Source organism: Onychostruthus taczanowskii, unplaced genomic scaffold (genome assembly GCF_017590055.1).
Source record: "Onychostruthus taczanowskii isolate IOZ18803 unplaced genomic scaffold, ASM1759005v1 scaffold4, whole genome shotgun sequence".
In the NCBI taxonomy this organism is placed as follows: domain Eukaryota; kingdom Metazoa; phylum Chordata; class Aves; order Passeriformes; family Passeridae; genus Onychostruthus; species Onychostruthus taczanowskii.
The window spans coordinates 10,451,744-10,466,720 of NW_024501459.1; the positions used below are offsets into that span (position 1 = coordinate 10,451,744).

A 14,977-nucleotide genomic window follows, 5' to 3' on the forward strand; every position below is an offset into this window, starting at 1 on the left:
TCAGGTTGGCATTTGAATTGTTTGGTAAATAATATTTACCCGTGAAATAATAACAGCAAATTAAGATTTGAATTGGGACAAGGAGGGAAGCAGTTTCGTTTGGAGACTGTGATGTGCTGTGATTGTTTTATTCAGTTTCATTATCTCCCAAATTTGAATTTTTCAATAAAAGGTAGACTAGCCTCTGTCTTTACTTGTACATATCCCTATAATCTTTCCATTTGCACACCTCACCCATTAAAAGATAAGTAATCAGATTAAGCTAACACAGTAACATCAGAGAGTGATTCTTAAAAAAAAAAAGCCAAGTCCTTTGTACAAATTGTAACAGTTGATTTTCATAAATGCAGGGATTCCAGTGAGTTTTTCCTTTGCTTAAGCATAGTGCTCTTAGCTGTTCCAGCTGTTCCAGTGCTTCTGGATATTACCACAAAGAATATCACTATAAAGAGGGCAAATTAAAATCATTAAATTTTCATCTGTATATGAAAGTATGGAAAGAGAGAGAGAGAGAGAGAGAGATTGGGGGATGCATTGTACTGGAAATATTCTAAGTTTTTGTCTTTTCTAGCTTCAGGAATGGAGCTATCTGTCTGAAGAGGATTCTGCCCAAATATTCGTAGTCTCCAAGCTCATTTTCCTCCAGACTCTGGTGTTACAACTTGATCTTTTACAGAATGGCTGAGAAAGCTCCACCAGGGATCACCAAAAAGTCTTCAAGGTCCACCCTTTCTCTCCCTCCGGAACCAGTGGAGATCATTAGGAGCAAAGCCTGCTCACGGAGAGTTAAAATAAATGTCGGTGGACTCAACCACGAAGTGCTGTGGAGGACTTTGGACAGACTTCCAAGGACACGATTAGGAAAGCTCAGAGACTGCAATACCCATGAATCTCTGTTAGAAGTATGTGATGACTATAATCTGAATGAAAATGAGTATTTTTTTGATCGACACCCGGGGGCTTTCACTTCCATTTTGAATTTCTACAGGACAGGGAAACTACATATGATGGAAGAAATGTGTGCTCTCTCTTTTGGCCAGGAGCTTGATTACTGGGGGATTGATGAAATATATCTAGAATCTTGCTGCCAGGCAAGATACCATCAAAAGAAAGAGCAAATGAATGAGGAACTGAGGAGAGAGGCAGAGACCTTGCGAGAGAGAGAAGGGGAAGAGTTTGATAATACCTGCTGCCCAGAGAAAAGGAAGAAGCTTTGGGACTTGCTTGAGAAACCCAACTCATCTGTTGCAGCAAAGGTAGGATAAACAATAGGCTTAATATAAAAATAGTAGAAAATGGTTTCATGACCCATGCATCTGACTTGTAGGAATCAACAACATCTACTAAAATATTTAGAGAAAAGAAGAATCTAAAAATCTACGTATCATTAAGTGAAAACACCAAAATCTGTCCTAAATCCCACTGAAACCAGCAGAAGGAACCCTGCTGAGTTCATTTGTTTTTAGGCAACTACTGTACTGTACTGTACTTTGCTTTTGCTGTATGTGATGAGAAACATCTGTGTGATTCTTAATGCATTCCATATGAAACACTTCAATGAAAATGCAGACAGAGTACATTATCTACTTGTTTGTTAGAAAAGTATTTGGTTATGACAAACACCCATTTCAGTATTGCTTGTCCTGTTACAGGCACTGCATTTGTAGTGTGTCAGTGTTTGGTAGGTTGTGCTGGATAAGCTATCAAAGAGTCATCATCTGGTCTGGCATGGCTTTATTATGGCATGTTTTCTCTTATACTATGTTTTTGCAATCAAGAATTAGAATGTTTTGTATAAAAATGCTAAAATATTAATGCATATATATATTTATAGTAATGTATATTTATGTGTATACAGGTATATGTATATAAACAAGTATATATTCTATACGTGCATACACACAAATATATATGTGTAAAGTTTATATATATTTAGTCAGAAGTGAGAACAAATTCAGATGAATCCTGGGTCCAGTTCTGCTGTCTTCAAACAGGGAAGTTGGCTGAAGTCTCACTGATAACAATGGAAAAGTTTACCCTGGTTGTGGAAATGGGACTGCACACAGAGATGTTGGTACTGGTATTTAAAAGAAAGATTTTCCTGCATCTTGAGGAACTTGGTTGTTCTCTTTGTGGTGTGAAGCTCTAATTAATGTGAGGCAAATTTTGGAATTAAACTCATCTCCAATTTGTATGACTCAAAACGAAAATGTTCGATGTTTAGATGTTCGTGTTAAGCTTAACTGTGGCTTTATTTTCTTCTGTTGTTGTTTGTTATTGGATGCAATGCTCTTGGACCAAGGTAAGTATTAAAAAATGATGCTGCAATGGACAAAAAATTGAGAATTCTGGCAAAGATTTTTCTTGCAATAGTGACTCTTACTATTGAGGTACAATACACTTTTTTTTTTAAATTTTCATTTTTCATTGTGAGCTACCTAACTTTTTAAGCAAGGAACTTACTTTATTTAAATAAAATGTTGTGGCAGAATTTAAAGTTTGTAAGCAGAATAAAAGCTTATAGGAGAAAAATGAAAGCATTCAGAATATTTTAGAAAACTACATGAATAAATTTATTCAGAATATTTTAGAAAATTACATGAATAAATTTTCTTCCAAGATACATATTCTAGGCCATATGTTCTTCTCCAGGAGAAAGAGCAGAGGGGAAGCAGTTGGGCATAAGTTTTGCCAGAAAGGGTTCGGGGAGGCCGTGTTACACCCCGCGATCCCCTGGTGCAAGCTAACATCCCTCAGCCCCTGCCAGCACTTCTGTGACACAGCTTCTGCACTGCCTGCAGGACTCGGGGACCAGCTTCTCAGTCCTGCATGCCTTGAAACGTCGCCAGTGTGTTCCATAACAGACCTCTCCTCCTGGATGCGGGCAGGAGGAAATCCTGTCTGAGCCACACTGCTGAAACACGCTGCATGCGACCTGGCAGAGCGGCTGGCCACGGACACGGCCTCAGAGACATCCTGCAGGCAGATTTGGTTGTGAAATGTTTTCTCTTTTATGCACAGAAATGAAGGCAGCTGTCTCTAAGGCTTGAGACATATGCTTAATTAGTGTTTTCCTAAGACTTAGGTAGGAGTCAACACAGTAAGATGAAGCAGATGAATAAAACAGAAGTAATATACCGATTTTTACATTCTTTGCCTGTGACTCGCTTTCATTCATTTGCATATTGAATAAATGCAGAAATATAGGATGGTTAAACTTGCACGAGTGCTTGCCATTCATCAAACTGTTCTTATGACTTACACAGTGCCCCATGATGCATTTGCTTAAAGTAAGTTAGGCTGACCCTGAGCTTTTAAGAAAATCCCCCTTTGGTCACTCTGAACAGATTTCTTTTCAGATTTTGCAGATGAGTGTCGCTATTTCTTCAATTTCCCCAGATGTCTAAATAATTATTTTTTACCTTTTTATTTCCTTTTCCCTTCATGCCCTAATTTGATTCAATGTTATAGATCTTTCTTGCTACAGGGAGTTTCACATTGCACTTATATACATGTTGTAATGATTTTCATTATTTCAATTGCCTTTTGTCTAAGTTAATGCCATTTGATGTGGTTTCTGTGGTTCTGGTAGCTAGAAATCACCATAACACATGCACTCAGTTTCTCTAGCTAGTCACCTTCAGTCTGTAAATACATATATGAGCCAAAATTATGGTTAGATATGCCCGTGGTAGCTCTGACAGCTATAGAAACTTGGCTGAATGAATAAAGGAGAGCAAAGACCATCACAACACATTTGACCTAAAGTAACATAAAACAAGATATGGTGGAATCAGTTGGATGCACTTTGAAACAGACTGCCTTAGGATCAGTGGAAAGGTTTTATCTGAAGTGTTTAGATAGCATGTCTTTTAGATTTTTCTTTTTTTTTGTGTGTGTTTGATCTAATAATTTTCTAGTTTGTCCTGAGACAAGAGGCACGACCATCTTCTTTCCTCTGTAGGAGTAGAAAGGATAGTGGGATTTTGACAGTGGCAAGCTGGGAAGCAAGTGAGGAAATACTGCCATAAGCCTCATATTCAAATATTAGCTGCCTTTTGAAGAGATAAAGCCATATGAATGTGCATAGATATCCTATAGGTGCTTGTCATTTACATCCTGTGTGGCATCCAAGCAGCTGACAGGAACAGCTTCGTTTTTAAATCCCTTTCACATCAAAGATTAGAAATGTGAGATAAATACTGGGATGTGGTTTTGATATGTGACTGTGTCTTGCCACTTCTTGATTCTGTTAAGAGCCCTTCTAGGTCTGATCCAAAGCTTACTGAATTAAGAGGGAGTCCTGCTTTGGATTAGGCATCTCAGGACAAATCCTGCTCCTTTCGAGGTCAGTGAAGGTTTGCCACTGACTTCACTTACAGCAAGGTGAGACAGAACAAGGTGACAGTGAATGAGCAGCATGTATTTTACAGGATATGCAACAATAAATAGGAGAAAGCAAGAAGAATGTGTGGCAAGAAATTAAAACTATGTTTAGCTAGTAAAAAAAGGAATATTATAGATCAAGTACTGTTGCACAGTACAGGCACACTTAACTTTTTGAGTTTTTTTAATTTAGTAAATGCAGATGTGCACTTCATCTCAGTCACCAATATTAGAGGTACAGCAGTTCTTGCTTAGTCCTTATCCCAGGAAAGATTTCTGTGAATTCAGTGGACATTTCAGCTGAGGAAAACAGGATTTGCCTCCATTTTCCAGTGTTCTCATTCATAAGCTTTTTAAGTAGGATTAAGATAAAGATGTGCAGAAGTCCAGCCATTTCAGACATGTACAGAGCTATGGAATGAGAAGCAGTGCTGGAATTTATGAGGGACAGGAATTTTGCATATTTTACATCCCCAGAAAAGTCCCAAAGCCTGGTCCCCAAACCACAGAGTTTTGCATGAGTCTGGCATTCTTTGGTCCAGAGTAACATCTGAGTTTTTAGACCAGGCATTTATTTATACTTATTGTGTAACCAGTAGTTTGTGAAAACTGTCTTTTTAAAAAAAAAAAAAATTACTTATGCTATCAGCCATCATTTAATCTTTTATTTGCAGCTGCTGGACTGTAACAGCCTCCTTAGTGCAGCAGCAGCTCTGACCAACCTGTCAGTAATGCAGAAGTCCTCAACAGATACCAGAACGAGCACTGACTTCAGTCAGATATGAACTTTGTGCAGCTGGATTGCAGCAGTGTTTATGGTTCAGCACCTTGTTGAACTGGCATATTAAGAGACATCTACCCGAGCTGATGCCTAGTCAGCTGTGTCTGCAGTACACTGTTTTGTGCAGTGCCCTCAGAATCAAAGGAGCCTTACTTTGGAATGAGTGTGAATCAAATGAACACATACATTTATTATGTCTTTCAAAGCGTTAGTGAACGAGCTCTTCCTTTCATTCTTGTTTAATGGGTCCAATAGCCTGATTATTTTCTCTGGTTTTTAACACTGATGAAGCTCTTTTGGGCTAAATCCTAAATAAATATGGAATGTTTCTAGTCAACATGTTTTATGGTAAATATAGAGTGAATTAAACAAGAAATAAGTGGAATATCCAGGAGTAAGAAAGACCCTATGTCTGCCTAAAGATACCTGATAGTGACATATCACCTTTCATCTACAAGAGTATTTTAATTACCTTACAGTAACATTATCAACAAATTTCCCAATTTGTGTTTTATATTCCATGTTGCCCCTTTGAATACTTTGAACTAGGATGTAATTGATTGTGATTGATTCTGCAAGTCATTTTTTCTCCTATGAATAATTGCATCAAACTCAACGAGACTACTAACTGATCAAGTATAAAAGGTAGTACAAAGTAATTTGAAAAATTACTATTCAGTCACATTCTGTCCTTGATTTTTTGCATAACCCCTGTTGATGTACATACACAGAAGGGTAAAACATTGGCCTTTGTGTTCTGCAGTATGGGGTTTGCTTTATTTAAAGTGAAACCTGATAGGGTTGAAAGTGTTCTCTGTTAATTCTGTTTGTTTCACTGCATGGCTGATTTTTCCATATTTTATTGATTTCTATTTTTCTTTGGGTTGGTTTTCAGGGGATTTTTCTTTTGGTTTGTGTTACAAATTGTAACATGAGTATTACTTCTTTGTAAAAAGCACACTAATTTATCAGCTAACTAGTGGATTGTGGATTACAGAAGGTATAATTATCCCAAGCCTGACTGGAAATTGTGAGGACTTTGTGTGCAATATTGAGTAACTAATCCCTTTTGTGAACAAAAATTCCTTTGGGGTGGGCAAAAAAAAAAGCAGCAGCACACAAGAGGAGATTTAGGCCACCAATATTTATTTAGCTACATGTGCATTTTGGCTGGGCTTGCCAGAATGACTTGCCAAGAGAGGCAAGACACCTATTTTACATTAGGGGCCTGATTCTTATTTTCCACCATCTTATGTATGATTCACACTGAGTCTCATGCCTATTCCTTGTAGAGCAGCTTAGAAGTGATCTTTAAGTGAGTGGAAATTATCAGAGTCACTGTGCATGACCAGAACAGAGCAGAGTGTCATATAGGACACTTCATTTTTCCTTTGCAAGTCCTCATAAATTGGATTGTCACAGTGTTCATTTGGGGTAAACCCTGATTAATGGTATGCTACTGGTTTCTTTTGGGTTGAAGGTAACCATATACACTCAAAGCACTTTAGAAAAACTTAGATGATTGGTATGTTGTGATATACCTCAGGGCATGATATTCATTGGAGATAAGTGTTCTTTTCTAGCTGGTATGTGGCTTGAACTTCTGTCCAACTTCTGGTTTAAATTTATTTTTGGGGGCAATCCTGTCACAAACCTTTATTCAGATGGACTACCAGGAAAGATATAATTTGCATTGTCACTCCCAATACTTTATAGAAATTTGTCCACTGAAAGTAAGTAATGCACAGAGAATGGTCACTGGTAATAAATAGGTGTCTTCATTTCATGATTGTTTATTCTAAGGAAACTCATTACCACTCTTTGCTTTTAAGGTGAAGTTATTTCTTGTGCCAAACGATAAAGTCAGTCAATGTGACTGTAAAACAAGGAGATTATATTGGATCCTAGTCATTCATATTTAATAACTCAAGTGTTTTAATGTCTTGAAAGATAAGTGAATTTATTGCTTTTTCAATAGATATTATATCAAGGAACAAAGAAGACTGGCAGTAGTTAATTGATTTTGTTTGAAGAACTTTCATATGCTCACTTCTGAGCTGGTCATTAAAAGATTATTTACCTTCTTTATACTTCCTATATGAAGTATCATGTAACCCATGATTCAGCATTTTTGGTCAGTTTAAAGTGTCATGGGAATACAGCTGCCATTTGATCTGTCTTGCTTCAGAGGTGCTTAGTACCTCAGTTACATACAGGTTCCCTTCAGCCCTGAGATATTATCAGTGGTGTGCAAACTTATTAAAAACCTGACTAAGAACTGCTGTGGGGATGAGTAAAATGTCCTTTGAACCGAATTGCTTATTGGCACTTAATTCTCAGTAAAAGAGATGCTGAAATTGTGGAAGCAGTGCCAAGGGCAGCGATGCAGTGACTCATATTATAACAGTCCCTCACTGGCTTCAAGCACTGGCACCAGAGAATATCCCCATTCCCTGTATGAACAAAGGGATGAGAACTTTACTCCTGTAGCTGTGATAAGGGACTTCACTGACTCTGGCTTTATGCATACATTAAGGAAAATCAAAGGGGATTCATGATGAGTCTTGTTAAAGGGGGAAAAATAAAGGCAGGAATAATTATTTTAAAAATTGGGAAAATCCATTTTTCGTGTTTGGTAATAATATCTAATTGGTAATATTTTGCAAAACAAAGTTTTAAAGTAATGAATAGAATATGCCTGAACTTGTGAAACCATTCACAGGATCACACAACAGCTCTTGCACAGAGAAACCTACTAGGATTTGGAATATATGATATTACAGTGATTTACCAGCAGTTACCATCTGCATGAGAACAGCTATAATGTATAGAAAACATTTATTCCAAATTACGCCAGCACCTTGCGTCCTTAATTTAGGAGAGCAAATTAACTTAATTTAACTTAAGAGAGTAATTTAACTACAACAACAGCTTCTTTTACTGCCGATCATATCCTTTTTTAATGCTGTTACCATCTATTGAGTGTAGAGTAGCATCAATGGTGCTACATATCTTTAAAAATATATACTGCAGTATTTCTGGTTAGGAGGGTGATGTTTTGGGCATTACAGCATGCCCCTCACAAAATCAGAGGCATCTCACAAACTGGATTTTCGGCTGTGACATGTCACTTAAGCTGTGCAATGCCTGAGGGGACAGACCAGGCTGTTGTGCCTTTCCCTCCACCCAGGGCCAGATCGTATGTCCTAAAAATGTTGCATTTCCGTTCCATGTTTTTATAAGCAGCTGCCAGTGTATTGTCTTCTCTCATGTAAGATATGTGGAAGGAATCAGATGTCAGGGAGATACACTAATAAATTAAGTGATGAAACATTACCCAGACAAAATCTATGGGACACAAAGGCCTGCATCTTATTGTCTGGATAAACAGGCTCTGTCTGGCTTTTGCAGAGCTGAGGCAAAACAAATCTATATAATCCCCAGAAAACTGGCCTTTGTTTGGCTCTCTGATTTTGTTGCAAGATGCAGAACAGCAAAAAGTTGCTCCCAAGTGACTGGGAAGCCAAACAGACTGTTGCATGTTGTTTATTTCAGAAAAAAACCCATGGTATTTATCATGACATATGGCAGACTCATGAGTTTTCTATTTGATGAAGATATGTGAATATTTGACACATAGCACTGAAAACCAGGTCCTTTGGGGGAATATTGAAAACAATCTGGTGACACTGGCACAGCTGTTTCAAAGTGACTTTGAGATTAAAACAGGATCCCAGTACAGTCCTTACATGAAGCCACCGTGGTCTGCTCTTAACTTGCCTTGGTAATTCTCTTTTTGGGGAAGCATGACAAAAGGCCAGGGTTTCAAGTGGGATGAATGAATTTGATTTACACTAGGTGGGACTCAGAAAACAGTTCTACATTTTAAGTAATTTCATAAATATGCAGTATCCTTTCCACGTTAATGTTGCAGCATTATAGGTGAGTATGTGGTACTCCACATACCACAGCTGAGAAAGCTCTTCAAGTGCTTTTGAGCAGCTGTGGGAGGGGGCAAGTTATCTTTGAAAAACACGTTTACTTTGGCACTGTAACCATTAATTCTAAATATTACCAGCTAGCCTTTATTTCCAAAATAAGTGTTTGGATTTGTTGGGGTTTATCCTATACATACTCTATGTATAAGCATATACAATACTGACAGCTGAGCCATTTAAAAAAAAATTGCTCACAATATTGCACATCAAGAAGATATGTGAGATGGCTGAAACTATCAGAGCAGTAGTTTTCTTTCAGTATTTAAGTGCCTACAAGCTGCCTGAATCATATTTGCTGATTTTTCAAATCATCGTGTAGCTACTTGTAATAAATATTCATACAGGATTTCTTCTAAAATGCAGGGAAAGACAGGAGCCATGGGATGCAGACCTGAAGTCTGAGGAAGCTTTTATCAGAATGACAAGGTGAACTCCTGAGTTTAGTCTTACCTGATCTCTGAGGCTCAAGTTCATTCCTCACTGAGAATCTTTTATGCCTGCTGCTTGTAGAAATGATGTTGTGCTCCCCTAATCTTCTGCCTAAAAACTGGTGCTTCATCAAACTAATATAAAATCTTCTAGGGTTTTCTAAGCTATTCTGTCCTCATCTCTAATAGATAAGATAATGAAAAGTCGAAAAAGAGCTGTTCTTTGCAAAACATCTCTTAAAGGGGAAGCTTTCCTTTCCAAGGCAGCAATGAGCTTTATTGCAGGATGCTGGGGCACTTTGGTTACCCAGAGTTCACTGTCTTCCATCATCCATCATTGAGTCCCTCTTGATGCAACCACAAGGGTTAGACATTGCTTTAAAAAGCTCCAGTATGGTACAGCCAGAGCTATCCCAAGGACAACTGAGTGGCAGTGACAGTTTCAGGTATCGCTGGCCACTTGCAGAATGCCCCTTTGCAAGGGATTGCTGCTGGCATACTTTGGGACAGTTAAGCTTGCTGTGGTTTCATGTATTCCTGGGGATGGTATTTTTGGCTAACTCCTGAGATGGTTCAATTTTTCCTACTCTTTCAGTCAGTTGGATTTCTGTGACAGACAGAAATGACATCAAGCTTTGTTGTTACAAACTCACATTCACACAGTTTCTTTCCCAAGCGCTGCAGCCTCCTTTTGGATTGCTTTCTGAAGGATCCTTGGATGACCTGTGTATTCTGTTTTGCTCAAGTATCCACCAGTGTGTTTGACTTTGGGGGAGGTTTTTCTGGAGAACAGTGAATATTGCTAAAATAAAGTAGGTAAGGCTGTTCTTTTGACATTGTATAAATGTGTTACAGGCTTATTCTGAGAAGAATTGGGAACTCATTTCCATTGCTGTTACTTTCACAAAGCTTTTGTATTTTCGTGTATCATATTTTTAAAAATTTGATATAAATTATTTTGTGGAGTTAAATGCCATTTGAAAAAACTCTTCCAAAAGTATCTTGGTCTGTGGTCTATACATGTATGCATACAGTTTCATTTTGTAAGATGATAGCACAGAACAATTTGGTTAGTGCCCCTGAATTCAGTCATAACACTAACATTGACTTCAAAGTTCTTTAGGCCGTGGCTACCTGCATTTAGCGCAAAAGGCAAAATACGTAATATGAAAAACGTACATAGGTATGAGGCCAGTCCTGTTTCACTGAACTCTACAGCCTTTTTTTAGAATTGAAGCAGGATAGACAGATTACTCAGGTCAATAATATGTGCTTCAGTGAACCTGATACTAATGTATTGTAATCTGCATTTTAGATTGATATATTCTCCTGCCTTATGGTGAGGTTGCTGTTCATGGATTTAATTCTAAACTACATATGACAGATTTACTCAAAATGCTGTAGGTACTCCAGAAATAGTGAAATGGTGAATAATTCCTCTTAGCTTTTCAGTGCTTCTTCAGTCTGTTGAATTTAGGAGGAATCAACACAGTTTGCTACATACTTGTATATGCAGTTTTGGATTAAATAAGTAAGTTGAAGAGGAGGTCTTTTAATTAGAGTAGCTGATAGAGATGAGAGCTCTTGGACTGAAAAATAATTTGCTTGATGAGTGTATTATAGAGGGAGTAGATGAGGGCTAGATATGCTCTTTAGGAAGCATTCTTAGTATGTGTTAACACAGAATGGTGGGACAAGTCTTATTACAATATTGTGTAACTGATCTTAGTAATGTCTGTGTGAAGAATAAACTCTTCTGAAATACGCCTCTTTTCTGAAAGCAAATTAATTTCCTTTGATGATGATGAGATGCTTTGATGATGAGAGTTGCTATGTCTGACTCACAGGTGTCCCCTCTCAGTCTGATTTCTGTTGTTAATTGAAAACAAATTTTTTAGTTTGGGCGGGTATGAAATTGAAAGGAAAAACCTAATCTTAGAAATATCCATTATTGCACTGAATCTCTGATAACGTGTGTGAAGCATTTCAGCAATAATGATTCAGATTAATGTAACTTCAGCATTTGTAACTCCAGCATCAGTTTCCTCTCTAACTGGATTTAAAAACAAAACCCAGCCCTTCCCTAAGCCCGTGTTCCTGAGAAGGAGGCTGTGTATGACAGAGAGGTGGTAAAGAGAGCGCAGTTACTGGCAGGGTTTTGCTGCTGCCTGTCTTTCATGGAAGCATCCTCCCCCAGGGCTTTACTGGAAGGCAGGGAGCAGCTGGAAAGGGCACGGGGCAGGCACAGATGTCTCCTGCTTGTGAAGCCAAGCTGAAAGCCAGCATGCAAACAGCAGGAGAACCTGGACCTTGCAAGCAGGAGGCACAACTGCAAATCTCTGTGATGCCTTTGCCCCCTCCATTTTTAGAAAGGAATATGGGAAGAAAACCTTCAAAAGCTCTGAACCTTTTCTTATATTGCAGTTGTGTGAAAAGGAGTATTATCCCTTGGGAACTAGGCTGAACTCGAGTGTTCCTGAGAGGGGGAGCAACTTGCACGTGTGCCAGTCGTGGATCCCTGTGGCACATCATTTTGCTGCAGGAGCACACTTGGCAATCGTTCCTTGTTCCAACCATGTGACAATGGATGGAGGAGCAGTTCTTCAGTGCTGTGCCATAGACAAACAGCACCTCTGGGCACAGAAATGGTACTGAACCTGCCCAGAGTTTACATAAGTAAAATGCAAAAGAAGAATGGAGGTTTTTAATTGGATTTCCCCTTTTCCTTTCCCATCCGTCCAAAACTACATTTTTCTTTTCTCTATTGTAAATGCATGAAGGAGTCAATAAGAAGTCAAGCCAGACTTTCTTTTTTTTTTAGGTCTAAACAAAAGAATCTCACAACATTTTTACATTTTTTTGCTAGATGTTTAGTTTTTATTATCATCATAACTATTGTTTTAGCTTCTCTGGAATGAAACCTCCCTCCAGAGGGATGTTCACCTAAGTCATCTGAGGTCTCTGTGTTTATAGAAAAAGGGCAGCCAACCACTGACTCTGGTGTGCACTGATTTAAAACTGATCTAGTGTGTAAGAAAAAAAGAAGATACATTTTTGTGTGGATGAAAAATGCTGTAAATTTATTCAATTATGTCAAATACTTTGGCATTCATTATTTGGTAAGTTTTCACAGATAAGCCAGGCTCTAGACTTAAGGGTGCTATTTTGAAACACAGTGTTTAAAGGACATTTACAGTATTGAAAAAAAGGGGAAGTGAGATAATAGATCAAAATGAACATAAAAAGCACAGAGCCAGGTTGTGTCCGAACAGCAAAAGCAGTCTTTCCTTCCTGTTCCACACAGGATCTGTAGCCCAAGTTGTGCAGGTGCACTCTCCTTCTTCTGCACAATGGTGTGTATGTCCATATTTTCCTTTGACCATAGGAAACCCCAGGCTTGGTAATGATGAGAGCTCAGCCTCTGCACTGCAGCTGGTGCTTCACGAAGCCTCACCAGAGACAGCCCTGGGCAAGTGGAGGGCTCTGCACGGGGCCTCGCTCTGGGGACAGCTGGGCTGCAGCCTGGATTGGGGACAAGCTGCCTTGGGGACAGAGCAGCGTGTCAGAGCTCTGGCTGGCTTGTGTGTCAAAGGCAGGAAATCTGTATCAGGAGCAAGATGCATGTTAGCTGGAATAATATATGCGATTTAGATAATTAAATTGCACCTTGTACAAGTGACCTAATGTCAGCTGTACAGCTGGCATTAATTTGTATGGTAAGGATGCAAAAAGAAAGAAAATAAATAGGCAGTCCAAGCCACCAGATAATTTCCCTGAGGCTAGAAGAGTTCATCAGAAAAGAAGACTAAGGACAGGGTAGGGAGTAAGAGAAATATAATCAGGAAATATCTACATGTATTGAAATCTCAGTGCCTATTAGGGTTTTTATTCCTAAAATCCATGGCATTATTTTTCCTTTCTTTTTAAAAATTCTTAGCACGGTATCTCAGATAACTTTTGTTTCTCTTGTCAGACCTTTCAGTCATAGGCAGTGGCCATACAAAGGGTCTCCAGTTTGCCATGTCTTAATTCTCAGCAAGGAACTTCAGAGTAGTGACAGGCATCTCCTGAGAGAGGAGTCTGATGACTAGCCTGCTTGTGAGTGAGATTATTCCTTCTGTGAAAGCAAAGCAGTGTTTTCTCCAGCTGTTTAGGTCAGAATTTTAAAGTAAGCTGGGGACAGCTGTTTCTGCCTCTTTACTGACAGCTTCTCTGTGTGTGTTGGGCGTATGCATGCAAAAATCACCGTGCAAAGTGAGGTGCTGAGCTCAGTCACATCAGCATGTCACCACACCAACCCAAAACCAAGACACCCCAGGCAGGGGTATACATTGTGCCTGAGAATATTCTCTCTTTTTTTTTGTTGTTTAAATCACTCCTAGTATAGATTTAGTGCCACAAGCTTACCTCTGGGCTGAAAAGACATGTATCAAAGAAAGCATGAGCATTTTTTTGTATGTGAGAAGCAAAGTTAATGAGCATTGTTTACAAACTAAATGCAGGCAAGTAGATGTGTGTATCTGTCCCTACTGTCATTGTTTTTGTACAGTTTCTTTTAATATTGAAGTGATTTGAGATTTACAGTCATTTGACAGAGCAGAGAAGCCCTGTTGTACGAATGTGGACCTGAGGTTCAATCCATCTACTTTAAGGTCCCACAAAAAGATTCTGACAAAATGGGAAGCTGGATCCAGATCTTTCATCTGGAACATCTTTTATTTCTGTGGAAATTTGGTCTTGAATATTTGAGACTTAGAAAAGGCAGAGTTTATCCTCTCATACCATTAGTAATTAAATAATGTTCTCATTTAATAATGCTGACAGAGATTTGAAAGCCTACAAATCTAAGAGACTCATCTGCCTTGTTTCTATTCCTTTTAATGGAAAATAAGCTATTTTAGCCAATAAATTGTGGGTGTGTCTTGTAATGGTGTACATGTCAGTTGGTCCCAGAGCCTTTTGACATGTTTAGGTCAGTTCTATAGTTTAGAAGAAAATTTATAAATTACTTTATACTTATAGAATTTAACTACTACTTATTATAGTAACCATTTGCCTTTGATCAGGTTTCTACAGTGTAGCTTGAAAAGTGAATTAATATTTAATTTCAGTCAATAAAAAAGACTTTGTGGGTGGAAAACCAAAAATAAATGCTAAGAGCTGAGATAAAAGTGTAAGAAATTCTTCAAAGGCATCTAGATTTTGCTTTAGATATTTATCCATAGTCATTGATTCTTAATTCCATCCTGGTCTTTTGGCTTTGGTAAGCAAATATTAAATATCTCCTCTGAGATGCTGCAGTCTGCCTACACTTCCAGTATACTTTAGACAACAAGAGTTTATAATGGGTACAGGCAGCTTCCTCCAGATTCTGAAATGGGTGG

General features: G+C 38.4%; 1 protein-coding gene across 1 annotated transcript in view; it reads left to right on the forward strand.

Annotated features, from left to right (window-relative positions):
- The first annotated feature begins 677 nt into the window (after window positions 1–677).
- KCNB2 (potassium voltage-gated channel subfamily B member 2) overlaps window positions 678–14,977 on the forward strand; it is a 165,236-nt gene continuing 150,936 nt past the window's right edge. The window contains exon 1 of the mRNA XM_041412861.1: window positions 678–1,256. Coding sequence (XP_041268795.1) covers window positions 678–1,256 — 579 coding nt within the window. The remainder of the gene's footprint in view (window positions 1,257–14,977) is intronic.